The sequence below is a fragment of the Phoca vitulina genome, unplaced genomic scaffold (assembly GCF_004348235.1).
Source record: "Phoca vitulina isolate PV1807 unplaced genomic scaffold, GSC_HSeal_1.0 scaffold13, whole genome shotgun sequence".
Classification (NCBI taxonomy): domain Eukaryota; kingdom Metazoa; phylum Chordata; class Mammalia; order Carnivora; family Phocidae; genus Phoca; species Phoca vitulina.
This window is the reverse complement of record NW_022589716.1, coordinates 47,550,705-47,566,668: the sequence shown is the minus strand read 5'-3', so window position 1 is coordinate 47,566,668 and position 15,964 is coordinate 47,550,705. Positions and strand designations below refer to the sequence as shown.

Genomic DNA, 15,964 nt, shown 5'->3' with positions numbered 1-15,964 from the left:
ATTATAAAAGGAGATAACTCAGGAACAGCCAGATAGAAGAGACACATAGGACAAGGTACGGGGAAGGGGCACAGGGCTTCCATGCCCTCTCAACATGCCATTCTCCCCAAATCTCCATGTGTTCCCCAACACAGAAGCTCTCCTAGCCCTGTCCTTTTGGGTTTCTTTGGTGGCTTCAATATTCAGGCATAACTGATCAAACCATTGGCCACTGATGATTGATTCAACCTCTAGCTCCTCTCCCCTTTCCAGAGGACATGGGGTAGGACTCAAAGTTCCAACCCTCTCATTACTCCTTGGTTCCCCTTGCAACCAGCCATCATCCTTAGGTGTTCTCCAAAAGTCACCTCATTAACATAAACTCAGGTGTACTTGAAAGAAGTTTGTTATGAATATCAGAACACCTTTTTAAAAATGATTTTATTTATTTGAGAGAGAGAGAGGGAGAGAGAATGAGCAGGGGGAAGGACAGGGAGAAGCAGACTCCCCACTGAGCAGGGAGCCCAGTGTGGGGCTTGATCCGAGGACTCTGATCATGATCTGAGCCGAGGGCAGATACTTAAACCGACTGAGCCACCCAGGCGCCCAGAATATCAAAACACCTTGATCACTCTTACCAGTTAGGAAATTCCAAGGGTTTTAGGAGCTCTGTGCCAGAAATGGGAATGAAGACCAAATATGTATTTTTTATTATAAATCAAAATATCACAGAGTGAAAGGAAACTTCTCCATCAGGGATTTCTGTGATGTTAATTTTACCCATCAATTTCAGTGGGCCATTTTAAACATTGTTTCTGGGTATGTCCCTGTGGGTGATTCCAGACAGGATTAGCATTTAAATGGGTGGCTCTTCTGCAAGTAGGTAGGCGTCTGCAATCTGTTGAGGTCTCAGTCTGTTGGGGTCTGAACAGAACAAAAGGCAGAGGAAGAGGAATTCCCTGTTTAATATCCCACTGAGCTGGGACACCTCATTTCATCTTGTCCTGCTCTTAGACGAGGATTTACACCATCTCTTCCCTGGTTCTCAGGCCTTCAGACTTGAACTGAATTATGCCCCTAGCCTTCCCAGTCCTCTAGCTTATGGTTCCATGGGACTGCCATGATATATATAGCAACAACATCTATCTATCTATATATAGACATCTATAGATATCTATATTATATATGTATATATGTTCAGATACATCTCCTACTGGTTCTGTTTATCTAGAGAATGATAATACACAGATATTTGAATCCCAGCAGAGACTACGGGTGACAGAGTGGGAAGCAGGCAGTGTAAGAAACCAGCATCTCAAGCCCAAGAAGGAACAATAGGCACACTTGGCCTCGCCACTGGAGGGCAGTAACGACTGGTAGGTGATGTAGGAAAGATGTTAGAGTTCAAAGCCGAGGGCCAAGAAAGAATTCTTGAGACATTTTTGGTGCAAAAGGTGGTTTTATTAAAGCACGGGGACAGGACCCGTGGGCAGGAAGAGCTGCACCGGGGTGATGAGGAACGGCCCATTATATACTTTCAGTTTGGGAGGGGGTTAGGGATGGCGTAGGTCTCTAAGGAATTTGGAAGCGGGGCTGGTACAGCAGCTCTGTATGCTGCCAGGAACCCGGGCACCTCTGCCTTTCCATGAGCATCCTCCATGTGCTTCTGTGGTCCTTGTGGTCACAGCAGGGTTGCTATGCTTCCAGGCATCACACCTGAGGGGGCTAGCCCCAAAGAGCCTCCAGCTGATTGCTGATGCAGAGGTGGCAAGGGCACAGTGTCACCTGATCTCTTGGTTTAAGTACACTGAAAATCTGGATATTTAAGTGAAATCTCCCAACTTGTAAAAATTGGTGACAAAGTCAAACATTTTTAAAGAGGGCAAACGAAATGCAGCAGCAGGTCAAGTCTGGCCCCCTGCCCTCCTTGTAGGAACCTACTCAAAAACCTGGGGCAACAGAGCTCCTCACTTGGCTGAGCCCTCCTGAACTGACCGGGGCTGGCCAGCAAGGAAAGCGTCTGATTCCCAGGGAGCCCCCAGGTTCACAGAGGCCAGAGGCTACCCAGGGAGAGGTCCTGACACATTCACAACATCGAATTTTCAAGGCAACTGAAGCCAATGCCAGTCATGGCCAACTGGTTTCTATTTTAATCATTTTGATGAAAACATTTCTCAGTAGACTACACATCTCTGCTTTCTTAAAAATAAGACTAAACTGCACACAGAATCCCTTTGAAAAATATCCAGTTCCTGTGTCTGCCTGAGACACCACCGAACAAGCCATCCTGATCATCCAGTCCACGCGGCTGTGGTCAGCTGTCCCCACTCCCGCTGAGCCCCATGGGGGCCCCACTCTGGATGTCCGGCATCCCTTCTCCCTGGTGGCAGCAGGCAGCAGGCTGACACGCTGTGGCCCAGGGACATAGCCTGCTTACTGGCATGGCTTGGAGTGGAGCCAAGAGGGGGTCTGAGGCCCTTGTACATGGCTAGTTGCCTGCTGAGCCATGGCCTGAAGCTGGCCATTGAACCCTGCCTGCCTGTCCTTAAGGGAAGGTGCTGGATGGGAAAAGAAGGGCAGTCCTGGTCTTAACATTGACATACTCTCTTTGTTTCTCCGTAGGAACAGGGAATATTCACACAGATACAGGCACCAGGGTGCTTTCGTGGAGACTTGTTGACGGACCATGGGAGGATTTAGAACTGAACTTGCTGCATGCAACAGAAGCCCTACAGGGATGGCTTTAACAGGTGAGGCTGGAGCGGGGCCAGCGGGGCTGGTACAGCAGCTCTGTATGCTGCCAGGAACCCGGGCACCTCTGCCTTTCCATGAGCATCCTCCATGTGCTTCTGTGGTCCTTGTGGTCACAGCAGGGTTGCTATGCTTCCAGGCATCACACCTGAGGTCCTGGCAGGGGGAAGGGGTGAGGACAAAAAGCAATCCAGTCCACTTTTATTTAAAAAGCAACAGCTTTCCCAGAGGTCCTACCCTGTAGACTTCCACCTCATCTCACGGCCAGAACTAGGCCAATGGTCACTCCTAATGACAAAGCAGTCCTGAAAATCAACTATGGGGTAATGTATATACTACTGTCCAGAAAAATTTGGACTGTGTAAGGGAAAAGGAGGAAATGGCCACTAGGGAGGAGACAAACAGTGTTGAGTGGTTGAAGACACAGACCCCAGCTAGACTGGCCTCCTCTTTGCAGGTGTAAACAGGGAGGGGTGTCAGGTTCTCTGTGGCTCCTTAGACACCCATCCCCCAATTGCCTTCTCAATTCTGTGTGTAGGGTGGGTCATTTGTCAGTGAGCTCCAGGGGCTGAGCTAAGGCTAGGAAATAATGAGAAGGAGGTTCATGGTCAAAGGTGCCCTGCTTTGCACAGTGAGGTCATGGGGAGGGGGGAGGTCTTCTGGCCTGGACAGCCAGCAAGTGTGGTGGGGCCAGCTCGGCCTGACTCCCTGCATGGCCCTGGATGTTTACAGGGAAGGGAGCAGGTCCCAACGTCAGTAAGTGGGGTGGGAAGGGTGGAAGAAGAGGGGCAGGAAATTCATCCCTTCACTTGGCTCCTTTTTATAACCTGGATGAGAATAAAGCAGAACCACAGTCACCCCTCGACTGAGATGCAGGTGTTACACTCTGTTATACAGCTTAGAAAACTGAGGTTCAGAGAGGCCAAGGTCCCTGAGGTCCTGGCAGGCAGGCAGGGTTAGGAGAAAGCTAAGGACTCCCAGGCCCCCACATCCACCTATTAATTTAGGAGAAATTTTTATTTTATAAAAGAAACATACCCACACATTGGGACTCCAGAAAGCAAGTTTTGGCCTCTATAATCCTTCTCCAATAAATAAATTAACATAAATTAAACAGATCAAAGTTTTATCAGAGTCTTGGCATTTCATTTCTAAAAGCTAATTAATTACAAAGGAAAGGGGAAGTGTTGTCCAATCACTGCGTTGTGCATCTGAAACTACTACTGTCAGATCGTGCATCAACTAGACTTCAATTTCAAACAAAGGAAAGGGGATAGCTCATTGGTTGCTAAGGACAGGGAGGCAGTCCCCTAGGCCCCCATCTCCCAGGCCTGGTCCCACAGCAGGGTGAGGCCATGGTCTGCCCTGGATTAGAGGCAGGAGCTAGAAGTCCCTTCCCCAAAGGGGCTTGTTCTGAGGAAGACAAAGGGTTTGGCCTGGGTCCCACTGTGTGAACCAAACAAGACAAATGTCCTCGCCGCAGCATGCTCTCCTCTGTCATCAGAGGGTACTACCACCTTTGGGGGTCTTTCTCCCCCCTCTCTCCCACCCCCACCCCACTGCTACCTTGTGTCCTCCTCCTGCCTTCATCTCAGCTCCAGGGGCTAGGTGGTCACAGGGGGAAAGCCAATCATACCCAAAGCCTGCAGCACCCCAGAGGACGGGGGCAATAGGCAACCGGGAGTCGAGGAGGCAGGAAGGAGCCCTAAAAGTAGGGGAATCCCTAAAAAAAAAGGGTGCCTACTTCAAAAGGAAGGCCTGGAAAAGCATGGCCACATTAACTCCCTTTGCCTGGGTGCTTTGCATCTGAGCCTGGGCTATGGGTCCAGCCACTACCAGGATCAGATATCTGGGGGAGGGGTGCGAAAATGCAGCCTCGGGCCAAACAGGGCTCCTGCAGGACACCTGGTCGCAAACAGGGTTCTGGAGCGGGCCTCCCTCTAAAGGGACTGTGCTGCATTTTCTTGCACTTCATACTGGGCCAGCCATCGGGGGCACCCCTCTTCTCTCCTTTTTTCCCACAAACTACCGTTGACCCTTTAGGGCAGGACCCTGCCTGCCGCCAACCCACCAACCCATGGCCATCCTGCCCATGACACCTTACATGGCTTCTTTCCTTTCTTTCCTAATCCTTTATTACCCTGTCTTCCTCCCTGGACCCTCAAGCCCAGGGCCTGGCCGTGTTCCTTTGGGCCCATGGCTGGAGGCACTGAGATACAGAAAGTATGTCATGGACAGCTAGACAGGCCAGCAGATGGAAAGATAGCTGGATGCATGGATGGGAGGCAGACAGGAGGCAGAGTGATTGATAAAAACCAGGCCAAAGGAGACTCTGCTCCCTTGGTGGAAGAAAGAATGGCAGGGGCTTTGAAGGGACTGGTTGACGCCCAGTATTCATGGCATGCACAGCCCCCAAAAGTTCCTGGAGTCTACTTTGTGGCGGGCTAGAGGATTTGGCCCTGGACGAGACTTTTGCTGCCCTCCCAGGGTTCCCAGGGGTCACGGACAAACGGTCCCATCTCTTCTGGCTTGGGCTGGCTCGTTTGTAAACTGCGGATGGTGGTGCCACGCCCTCCAGGGCATTGAGGGCCAAGTGAGGGCTTGTGTGTGAAACTGCTAACCCAGGAGACAAAGGTGTGTAGTGACAGATGCGCTGTGAGGGTGAGGGTGAGGACAGGGACCAAGGGGGGATGAGGGAACCAAGGCCGGCTCTTGGGTTCCCCTCATGGCCGCAGGGCCTGCTGGAGCATGTGCTCATCAGCCACCTCATGCGGGAGTGTCACCACCAAGCCCTTGTTGTCCTGCATCGTCTGGCAGATGATCTCGTAGGCCTTCCGGTTCCCAGACCAACAGCGCCGAGCCACCTGCGGCAGGGTGGGGAGAGAGCAGGGCAGCTGTTGGTGCCAACACCAGCTTCCCAACAGGGCCTTCTGGACACACTGCAGCTGGGCTGCAAATCCCTGCCCTCGCCCACTTTGGGGCCCCTCTGTGCTGTGTGTGGGGCCAGCAGTCTTGTGTGTCTGCCCCATCCCCACCTCTAGCTCAGACCTCCTCTCTCTTGGCTGGACTATGTATTTAGCCGCCTCTCTGATCTGAAACTGGCCATCCTTCTACCCAGCTTACCCCATGTCCAAGAAAGACCTTGCATTCACGCAGGGGTACCAGGCCAGGTATCCTGGAACCATCCTCAGGGAATCCACATCCATCTCAGCTCCGCCTTAGAATCTCTCACCAATCGGCTTCGTTCTCTGCACCTCAGTCCTCGGGGCTTCCCCGCCCTCCCTGCTGCCATGCTTGCCTCCCCCGTCCCTCCCCTCACTGCTTCGTGGCCCTCAGGATGAAGACCACCCCCTCTACTGGTTAACACCCCTCCAGGGACCCCTCCACCCCACTCTTACGCTCACCCCCTCACCTGACATCCAGCTGTCTGGGCCCCTGCACGCAGAACCCCTCCGCTTCCCCCTCACACCTGCCAGCATGCATCCTCCCCATGACCACCTGGCCCCCCGTTTGTGCTCACCACCCCTTCTCTCGGCCTGTGATGTGGTCACGGGGCAAGAGGGCACCCCCCGCCCCTGCCGGGCCACACATGCACGTGCACAGCCAGAGAGGGTGAGAGCTGCTCGGCCTGACAGAGCTGCCCCCTCTGAGAGGCTGGAAAGAAAGGAGGTCGTCAGCACCAACAGTGGGGTACTCTCACTGGGAGGGAATGGCTGGGGGCCCCTGTGGGGACCGAGGCTGGACTGGAGGGGTAGGGCCAGAGGCAGGAAGGGACAAAAGAGACGCAGAAACAGCCCCAAAAGATGCAAGGAGAGACCCAGCAACAGTGGGAGAGGAGACACCAGTAAGCAAGAGCGGTGGGACTGTTTCCTGGGGAAGAAGGGAGAAGAACACTCTCTCGGGTCTGCAGTCTGGAGAGGCAGAACCCCCATTGGAGAGAAGGCCCGTGGAAAGGCCTGGATGTGACTTACTCCGTTGGAGACATCCCAGCTGAGCATCATCTTGGCCTTTTGCTCAGCCTCCTGGGTCCCGTCCAGCATGAGGCCAAATCCTCCATTGATGACCTCACCCCTGCAAGAGACAAAGAGGATTCTAGGCCACTCTCCAGGCCTGCCCCTGCCTGGAGCAGACAGAAGCGCACGCACATTTGGGGAACCCTTTGGAAGCACTGGCTCAAGGAGACAGTGTGGCTGGCCCCTGCAGCCTGGAGTCTGCACCCTCTCCCCAGCCTAGGGGATGCAGGAATCACTGGGCTCTGCACTGCCCACTTGCACCTCCATGCTTTACCCCGTGCACTCCACACCCACCTTCAAGACTCTTGACCATGTCACCTCCCACAGGTGACCTCCTTCTCTGTGGTTCTGAGTGCATCTCATAAAGGCCTGCTTCCTTGGGGGGCTCTTGTGATGCTCAATTCAACTGTCATTCTTCCTGATTTCTCTTTATGCTATTACTTTTCTTTGCCTCTTCTTTCAGCTTGCTGTAGGTGTATTTTGAGGTCCTGATAACTTGAAGGCTGAGTTCTTTATTTTCTGTATTTCTTATTTTCTAATGACCAGATTTCTCTGAGCACTGTTTGGACTACCTCCCCTCACAGACGTGATACGTTCATGTGTTCATTCATTTCTTCAGTAGGTGTCGTGGGAATCTTAGTGAAGCATGTTAATGCTATCCAACTTTCCACATGTTTGCCCTGTGGTTCTGTGCCATCAGCTAGGAGCACCCTATCCTTCCTGGCACCCCTGGATCTCCATCCTCACCCTTAGCATCATGATCGGGGCCTGGCTGCCCTTCCTGCTATTAGCATCACTATACCCCTCATACCCCCTTCTGTTACACATGTAGGAAATGCCCTCCCTCTTGCCGGCACTTGCCAGGGCCTTACTGCCAAACACGAACCTGGCAATACAGCCTCCAACCTTTCAGTCCCCGCTTCCAGCGAATTTGCTCTTCTTCCTTCTTGCACCCAAAATGTGCACCTAGCTTCTCTAGTCTCAGATCCTTCCGGCCTTACCTGCTTCTCTGCCCCGTTTGGGTTCTACTGTCAATTTCAGCCAGTTCCCACCAAGAAGGTGAGGAGCCCTCTGTTGCAGGAGCCAGCTGAGCTCCCCACTCCCAGCGTGGAAGTCGAGCACCTCTGTGAGTGGCCAACTGCCCCTGCCCTGCCCTCAGCCTGTGTCCCCGAGCTGGGCAGCCCTGTGCCTGTCAGTGGGCTCCCACCATATCTCCCACCAGCCTCCGGGTGGATTCAAGGTCATCATCAGTCACCTGTCGGGGGCTGATGTTGGGTGACAGAGGGGAAAGCAGATGCCAGCCAGTGTCGCCAAGCAAGGACTTCAGCGTGTCCTTTGACCAGAGAGGGCTTTTGGAGATGAGAACTTGATCTTCTGTTTTGGGAGCCTGAAGCCCAGACTGCTAGAGAGCAAAGCTGCTCAGCTCCATGTGACCTCAGCAAACCCTGCCCACTGAGGCAACCTCAGCACACTGAGCCCAGGAAGATGAGACAATAAAGGCAGCACCACGATCAGCAGAGCACGGGCGGTTGCTCACAAATGGAGTTGGGACAACTAACTGTCCCTTGAGAAAAACAGAAAAATAGAGCCCTATGCCACATAAAGAAAAACTGGTGCCAGATGTACTAAAGAAGGAAAAATTCAAAATTATATGATAAATAAAGTTTAGGAGCATGTTTTTTCTTAACTTGGGAAGGAGGAGGAATGTCTTTTAAAGCAACATTTAAAAAATGAAGGGCCTTTGAATCGCCTGGGTGGTTTAGTCAGTTAAGCATCCGACTCCTGATACTCGCTCAGGTCATGGTCTCAGGGTTGGGAGACCCCACATCATCCATGCTGAGCGGGGAGTCTGCTTGGGATTCTGGGATTCTCTCCCCTTTCCTTTTCCCTCTCCTACCCACTCTGTCCCTTTCCCCTCTCCCTGCTCACACGTACGCTCTCTCTCTCTCTCTAAAATAAATAAAATCTTAAAAAAAAATGAAGAGCCAGAATAGAAAAGTTACTGGATAAAGATAAAGCTCCCTGTGAGGAGAGGAGGCCTGCACGGGTGACCCTACCAGAAAGCCTGGCTGCAGGGAAGGTGGTTAGCTCACAGCCCCTAACAATAACTCCTTAGGGTCCTTCTTGGGGCAGAGGCTAAGCACTACCATGGCGAGGGCCAGCCCATTTCTGCCCACCCAAAGTGGGTCCTTCAATGGCCTTGGCCCCAGAACCCCAGCCCCCGCAGGCGGCAAGACTGGCAGGTGTGCATGGAGACTGAGGGTGCCCCCACTCAATCCTAACCCCCCTTCCTTTCTCAGGTGGTCTTTCCAGTAAGCCTTTTACACACTCTACCTCCGCCCCAGCTTCTGCCTCCTGGAAAACCCAGCCAGCACAGATACAATACACGACGTTCAAACACAAGGGACGTGCACCCAAGACATGCATCTAATGTCTAGAATGGATTAAGAACACCCAACCAATAAGAAAAATCACACAACTCAAAACAAAAACTGGAAGCAAGCAAGTCAAATCAAAACAACAAGGATTTGTCACTTCTTGCTCACCAGTCTGGCAAATCCCATGTGGTAACACCCAGGGTGCTGACGTTATGCAAACTGGAATTTTTATATAGGGAAATGTGACCACAGCTACCAAAGTTTAAAACACCCACAGTTTTCACCTGCAGTCCCAAACAGCATGCACCTGATAAAGGCTAACATTTATGGGAGGCGTGCCACATCCAGGCCCTGCCCTGGCCCCCTTACAGGTAACTCGCGGAGTAAGGTTAGCGCATGCATTCGGGCCAGGCCTCCTGCAAAAGTAGCTCATTTTGAAACCTGGGCAAAGTTATTTCTCCACCTGGGTAGCACCTATTTCTTACAGGGGACTGTTGTGGCGATCAGATGAGCTAGCATGTCAATCTAGAAGGCCTTGTACATGTTGTACACAGTACTATGAGCATTAGCCATTCACTATTTAATGTTCATAGCGATTGCTATTGTGATGCGCATTTTGTCAATGAGAAACGAAGCTCAACAAGCTTAACTTGTGCAGAGAAATCAACTTCAGAATCCATGCTCTCAATTGTGCCATGAACTATACATCGAAGATACCCCCCACTGCACTGGAGATTTACGCACACAGAGGGCGAGAACCTTGCAAGCCTTGGTACTCAGAGCGGTCCTCAGGACTGCAGAAGCGGCATCACCTGAAAGCCAGATGTGCTACTGCTTTATAGGCTGGCAGTGAAGATTCGATAGTGAATGGCTAATGGCCACACCCTCCCTATAAGGACAGGAAACGAGACCTGTGTTTACTGAGCAGACCAACCAGCCTAAAACCAGAGACTGACCACTGACCTCTCCTGCTTTGCAGCCTATGGTCCAAAGGTCCCTGTGCACACCGGGCTGTGGGTGCCCTCTCGAAACACAAGCAGACAGCAAGGACCACTGGACAGACAGCATGAGCACAGACTCCAAGCAAGCAACCAGAAAGAGGGGCTCCAAGGAGACAGAGGAAGAGGAAGATGACACACAGATGATGCAGATTGTCTTGGAAATGGAAGTGCTCCAAAACAGGGAGACAGTAGATGATATAAAAACTGAAAGCAGGGGTGCCTGGGTGGCTCATATGGTTGAGCGTCTGCCTTCAGCTCAGGTCATCATCTCAGGGTCCTGGGATCGAGTCCTACATCGTCAGGCTCCCTGCTTAGTGGGGAGCCTTCTTCTCCTGCTCCCCCTGCCCCTCCCCACTGCTCCTGCTTGCACACTCTCTCTCTCTGTCAAATAAATAAATAAACAAATAAATACTGAGAGCATATCACGAAATAGCAGAAGGAGCTTATAACTTAGAAATGGGTTTGTGTAGAACAAAGAAAAAAATTAACTGACGAGTTGAAAGTGATTTCCTCCTGGAGCAGGAATGGTTGAGGTACAGATTTTTTTCCCTGCTGATTTTGCAGTAAGCCTTTCGGGAACATCTGATGGATTAAATTATGTGGGTGTGTGCAGTCCTGTCTGCAAAGCCTCGGGGGCAGCTGGAGGGTGGGAGCAACTTGGGAATTGGCAGGGAGTATTCCCTCTCTTGGGAGCTCCCCCTTCAGGGGGTCCTGCCATGAGACCCTCATGTCATGGATGCTTTCTCAGGCCAGTTCTGCTCTGATCCCTCCTGCCCCCTGTGGCTCAGTTGGCAATGACAGGTGGATCCTGGGAGGTGACAGATCTGGGTTCAGATCCTGACTCCACCACTAGCTCATGTTACTCAACCTCATTCTCTTCACCTCCAGCACCAATTCAGCAAATCCAGTGACAAAATGCGAGGTACCCCACAACCAGGCACTCTCCGTTCTGGTTTTCTCTAGCCTGTGTATCGGAAAAAACACATACTCCCGTCACATTTTCCATTAATTAGAGCCGCCTGACTGGGCTACAGCTCGGAATTCTGGCCTCGAAGCCAGCCGATCGGAATGCTCTGGGAAGCTCCAGTGCTGAAGGACTTGGCCGTGGAGGGCAAGGCCAGGCTCAGTCTGGCCAGAACGGGCTCAGAGGCCAGTTCAGAGATGGCTGGCCAGAAAGCTGCCTTCCTCTCTGAAGCGGCAGCGCCCCCTGCTGCCCCGGAGAGCCAGGAGTCCAACTTGGCGGGAGAGCCCAGACCTGAGAGCTTCCCAGGTCTGGGAAGAGGGGACAGCTGGACAGCTGCAGCTCATTAACATCCTGGTGCCTCAGTTTCCTCATCTGTAAAATGTATTTGCTTCTACGATTAGGTGAGAGCATAGATCCAAAGAGTTTAGTAAATGCTTGCCACGCCATCCATGTACAATAAATATTAGTTGTTCATTATTCTTTGTGGATTTGATATTGTGATTTATAATAAAAGATATATATTTGGTCTTAGTCCCATTTCTGGCACAGAGCTCTTAAAATACTTGGAATTTTGGAAGCACTGAGAGCGGGTAAAGTGTCTTTTGTTATGTGAATGAGGTGACTTTTGGATCGCATCTAAGGAATGGGGGCGGGGGTGCTAGTTTCTAGTGGAACCAACCATATTGCTACGGGATTGGAACTTTCAGTCCCACCTCCCAGACTTCCAGTGAGGGGAAAGGGGCTGGAGGTTGAATCTGGGGTCAATGATTTAGTCAATCATGCCTAAATAATGAAGCCTCCATTAATACCTAAAAGGACAGGTTTGGAGAGGTTCTAGGCTGGGAACCAGAACACTTCCATGTGCCACAGTGCCAGGCCCCAAACTCTGCAAGGACAGAAGCTCTTTTGTTTGGGACCTCCCCCTATGTACCTCTTTATCTGGCTATTCACTTGTACCCTTTGATATCCTTTGTAATAAACTGGTTTCCTGAGTTCTGTGAGCTGCTCGAGCACATTAATGGAACCCAGGGAGGCTACTATGGGAACCTCTGATTTGTAGCCCGTCGGTCAGATGCACAGGGGACAACCTAGACTTGCAATCGGCATCTGAGGTGGTGGCATCCTTGTGGGACTGAGCCCTTACCCTGTGGGATCTGGTTTTGTCTCTGAGCAGATGGTGTCAGAATTGAGTTGAATTGTGGACACCCAGGGGGTGTTGGAGAACTGCCCAGTGGTGTGGGAAAGCCCCCACATGCTAGAATTAGGGTGCAGAATTATAGCAGACCTCTTCATGATGGAACTGCCACTGTCAGCCGGAATAAGACCCTTCTACAAACCCCAATTTCCTCATGGCACAGACTGGGAACAGACCTGGCAGGGCAGAGCTGTGAGCCGGGGACCCAGGAGAGGCCAGAATCCAGGTCTCCCGCCTCCCAGCCCAGCTGCCCAGGGCACATCAGTGGAGAAGGCCCGGGCCAGGACAGCACTGAGAATTCCTGAGAAAACATTTGTGAAAACAAAGGGGAAACTGACACGATAAGTGTAGGGATGGTTTTTACAGCTTTTGTGTCCAGTGCGACAGGTGAGACTCTGAAAGGTAGAGTGGCTCGGCCATGTCCTGTGATTTCCTGTTCACATGAGGAACACATCACAGCAACATTGTCAGCAGAGCGAGCTCAGGGGAGGCAGGGCCCAGGACCCTCAAGGGAATTCCCAAGGCCTCTACACCAGCCCAAACCCACAGCACCCAGTTCTCCAAAAACCTTACCAGCCAACACCCCCGCCATTGTGAAGAGCGACCCAGGTGGCACCTCGAAAGGCATCTCCCACGAAGTTCTGCACAGCCATGTCTGTGGAAACAAGAGGCCACCGCCCATCATTCCCTGAATGAGGCGGGCTGGGGGGCCAGGTCAAGCTCCGAACAGGGCGACAATGGGCTGAGTGGGGCCTGAAGGACAGATAGGGAACTAGGCACAGACTCTAGAAACAGCAATAATTTATGTTTGCAGAGCCACGAAAAGCTGGAGTACTGACAAGTGCTCAAGTACCCACTGTTATCCTTCTGTATGGTTATGCTCTCCAGCACTGAATGCCAGATATAGTGCCCCAGAAGCAGAAAGAACAAAAGAATTAAGGGGTGGTGGTACTGATTTTAGTTCATGGATGCAGAGAGCCAAAGAGAGTCACTCCCCCCCCCTTAAAACAAAACAACAACAACAACAAAAAATAAGGGTGGAGGACAACTACAAATTAATGACTGTCCTTGACCCCATCAGAGAACTGAGGTCCCAGGGCAACTAACTAATTACAGTCTGGGGAGAGAGAGGCCCTTGCACAGAGAAACAGAACCCAGGCTGGTCACCTTACATGTGTGTCTAACAAATTGCTAAAGGACAAGCATGAGCTTGCCTGAAACCTTGAGGCCTCTGGGACACAAATATAAGGGGGTGTGCATGTCCTCGCAGGCTCTTCCTCCAAAAACCTGGCTGGGTGCTCCCAGAGAAGATCAGGGAGAATCCTAACAACACCCTCCTCCTTATACTGGGCTGTGAAATGCAAGAAGTGCAGCTCTAGAACATGAGAAAGGCTGGGAAACTCTAGGGCCTCCTGAGATGCCACGGCCCAGCCATGTCTTGGCTTTCGCTCACCAAATCTGATTTCAGACTTCCGACCTTCAGAACTGTGAGAGAATACATTTGTGTTGTTTTAAGCCATTAAGTTTGTGGTATCTTGTTAGAGTGGCCATAGATATGAATATAAACTATATTAATATCAGAATTTCAGAGCAAGGAATATTATGATGGACAAAGAAGAACATTACATAATGATAAAGATGTCAGTTCTCCAAGAAGACATCAGAAACTGAAATGAGTGTGCACCTAACAGCATAGGTTTAAAATACTTGGAGCAAAGATGGTTAAGACTTGAAAGGAGAAACAGACAAATCCGCAAACACAGGTGGAGACTTCACCACTCTCTCTCAGTAATTTACAGAAAATTAGGCAGAAAATCAGTAAGGATCCAGATGACCAGAACAGCATTATCAACCAACCTGACCTAACTGATATCTGTAGAACCCACCAAATAACAGCAGAACATATGTTCTTCTCAAGTGCACCAAGATAGACCATTTTCTGGCCACCAAACAACCCTTAACAAATTTAAAAGAACAGAACAAATACAAAGTACGTTCTCAGACTATAATGGAAGTCAGTATATATAATGAATATAGTATATATAATGAATTCATTATATATATATATATAGTATATATAATGAAGTCAGTAACAAAGGTATCTGAAAAGTCTCCTAAAACTTGGAAATTTAAAAAGATACTTCTAGGGGAGCCAGGGTGACTCAGTCAGTGAAGCGTCCTACTAGGCTCAGGTCATGATCTCAGGGTCATGAGATTGAGCCCTGTTTTGAGCTCTGCACTGAGCATGGAGCCTGCTTAAGATTCTCTCTCTCTCTCTCTCTCTCTCTGTCCTTCTCCCCCACTTGCACACTCTCTCTCTAAAAAATGTTTAATTAATTAAAAAAGATACTTCAAGTAACCAATGGATCCAAGAGGAAGTCTTATGGGAAATTAACAAATATTTTGAACTGAATGAAAATGAAAATATATAAAAATTTGCAGGATGCAGCTACAGCAGTGTTTAGAAGGAAATTTAGAGCATTAAATACCTCTATTAGAAAAAAAAAAAAGGTTTCAAATCAGTAACCTCAGTTTCTGCCTTAGGAAGCCAGAGAAAGAAGAGCAAGTTAAACCCAAAGCCAGTAGAAGGAAGGACATACTAAAGATTAGAGCAGAAATCAATGACTTTGGGGGGCGCCTGGGTGGCTCAGTCACAAAGCGGCTGCCTTCGGCTCAGGTCATGATCTCGGGGTCCTGGGATCGAGCCCCACCATCGGGCTCCCTGCTCAGCGGGAAGCCTGCTTCTCCCTCTCCCACTCCCCCTGCTTGTGTTCCTTCTCTCACTGTGTCTCTCTCTGTCAAATAAATAAAATCTTAAAAAAAAAAAAAAAGAAATCAATGACCTTGGAAGCAGAAAAGCAATAGAAAAAAATGAATAAAACTAGAAGTTTCTTTTTTTGGGATGATCAATAAAGTTGATAAATTTCTAAGCAGACTGATCAAGAAGAAAGAAAGAAGACACAAATGACCAATATCGGGAATGACAGAGGAGACATCACAACTGACCCCACAGACATTAAAAAGATAAAGGAATACAACTCTATACCTATAAATTTGATAACTTACATGAAATATATCAACTCCTTCAAAAAAGTGATACAGATGGGGTTCCTGAGTGTCCACCTCCTTTGCTTGGCATCCCATCCATAATGGAAGGAGGCCCCAAGTGCTGGGAATGAGCAAGCTATGCCAGGACTAGAACCCACCAGCCTCTGTGATGATTAGGATTGTAGTGGGTTTAGAAGCAGAACAGTCGCAGCAGCTGCAGCAGATAACCTTCACTGAACGCTGGCTGCAGGACACTGACCTAATGCTGCACACATATTAATTCATCTCATTCTTCACAACACTCTGAAGTAGGTACTATTGTTATTTCCATTTTACAGATGAGGAAATTGAGGTTCAGAGATTTTAAATGCCTTGCTGAAGGCCACCTAGCAAGTGACAGGGTCAGGTGCACAACTGAGACTAGGGCATCCAACTGTCCCATTTTGCCTGACACTAGCCCAGTTTAAAACCAGAAATCCCAGATCCCAGAAACCTCTGTGTGCTGGGCTGGTCACCCTATGCCAAGTCTCTCAGATGCCAAAACATTTTTTGTAGCATTATGACTGAATGAATGAATCAACTGATTTTTAAACAAAATTAAATCCAACATTAAAAAGATTAAAAAAAAATTTTGT

At 50.0% G+C, this 15,964-nt stretch overlaps 1 protein-coding gene across 1 annotated transcript in view; it reads right to left on the bottom strand.

The window, feature by feature from the left end:
• Window positions 1-3,805: 3,805 nt before the first annotated feature.
• The window catches only part of UROC1 (urocanate hydratase 1), a 43,875-nt gene continuing 31,716 nt past the window's right edge, over window positions 3,806-15,964 (bottom strand). Inside the window, exons 18-20 of the mRNA XM_032412240.1 lie at window positions 12,855-12,936; window positions 6,702-6,801; window positions 3,806-5,594 (exon numbers count right to left, since the gene is read on the bottom strand). Of these exons, the coding sequence (XP_032268131.1) occupies window positions 5,454-5,594; window positions 6,702-6,801; window positions 12,855-12,936 (323 nt within the window). The 3' untranslated portion in view covers window positions 3,806-5,453. The remainder of the gene's footprint in view (window positions 5,595-6,701; window positions 6,802-12,854; window positions 12,937-15,964) is intronic.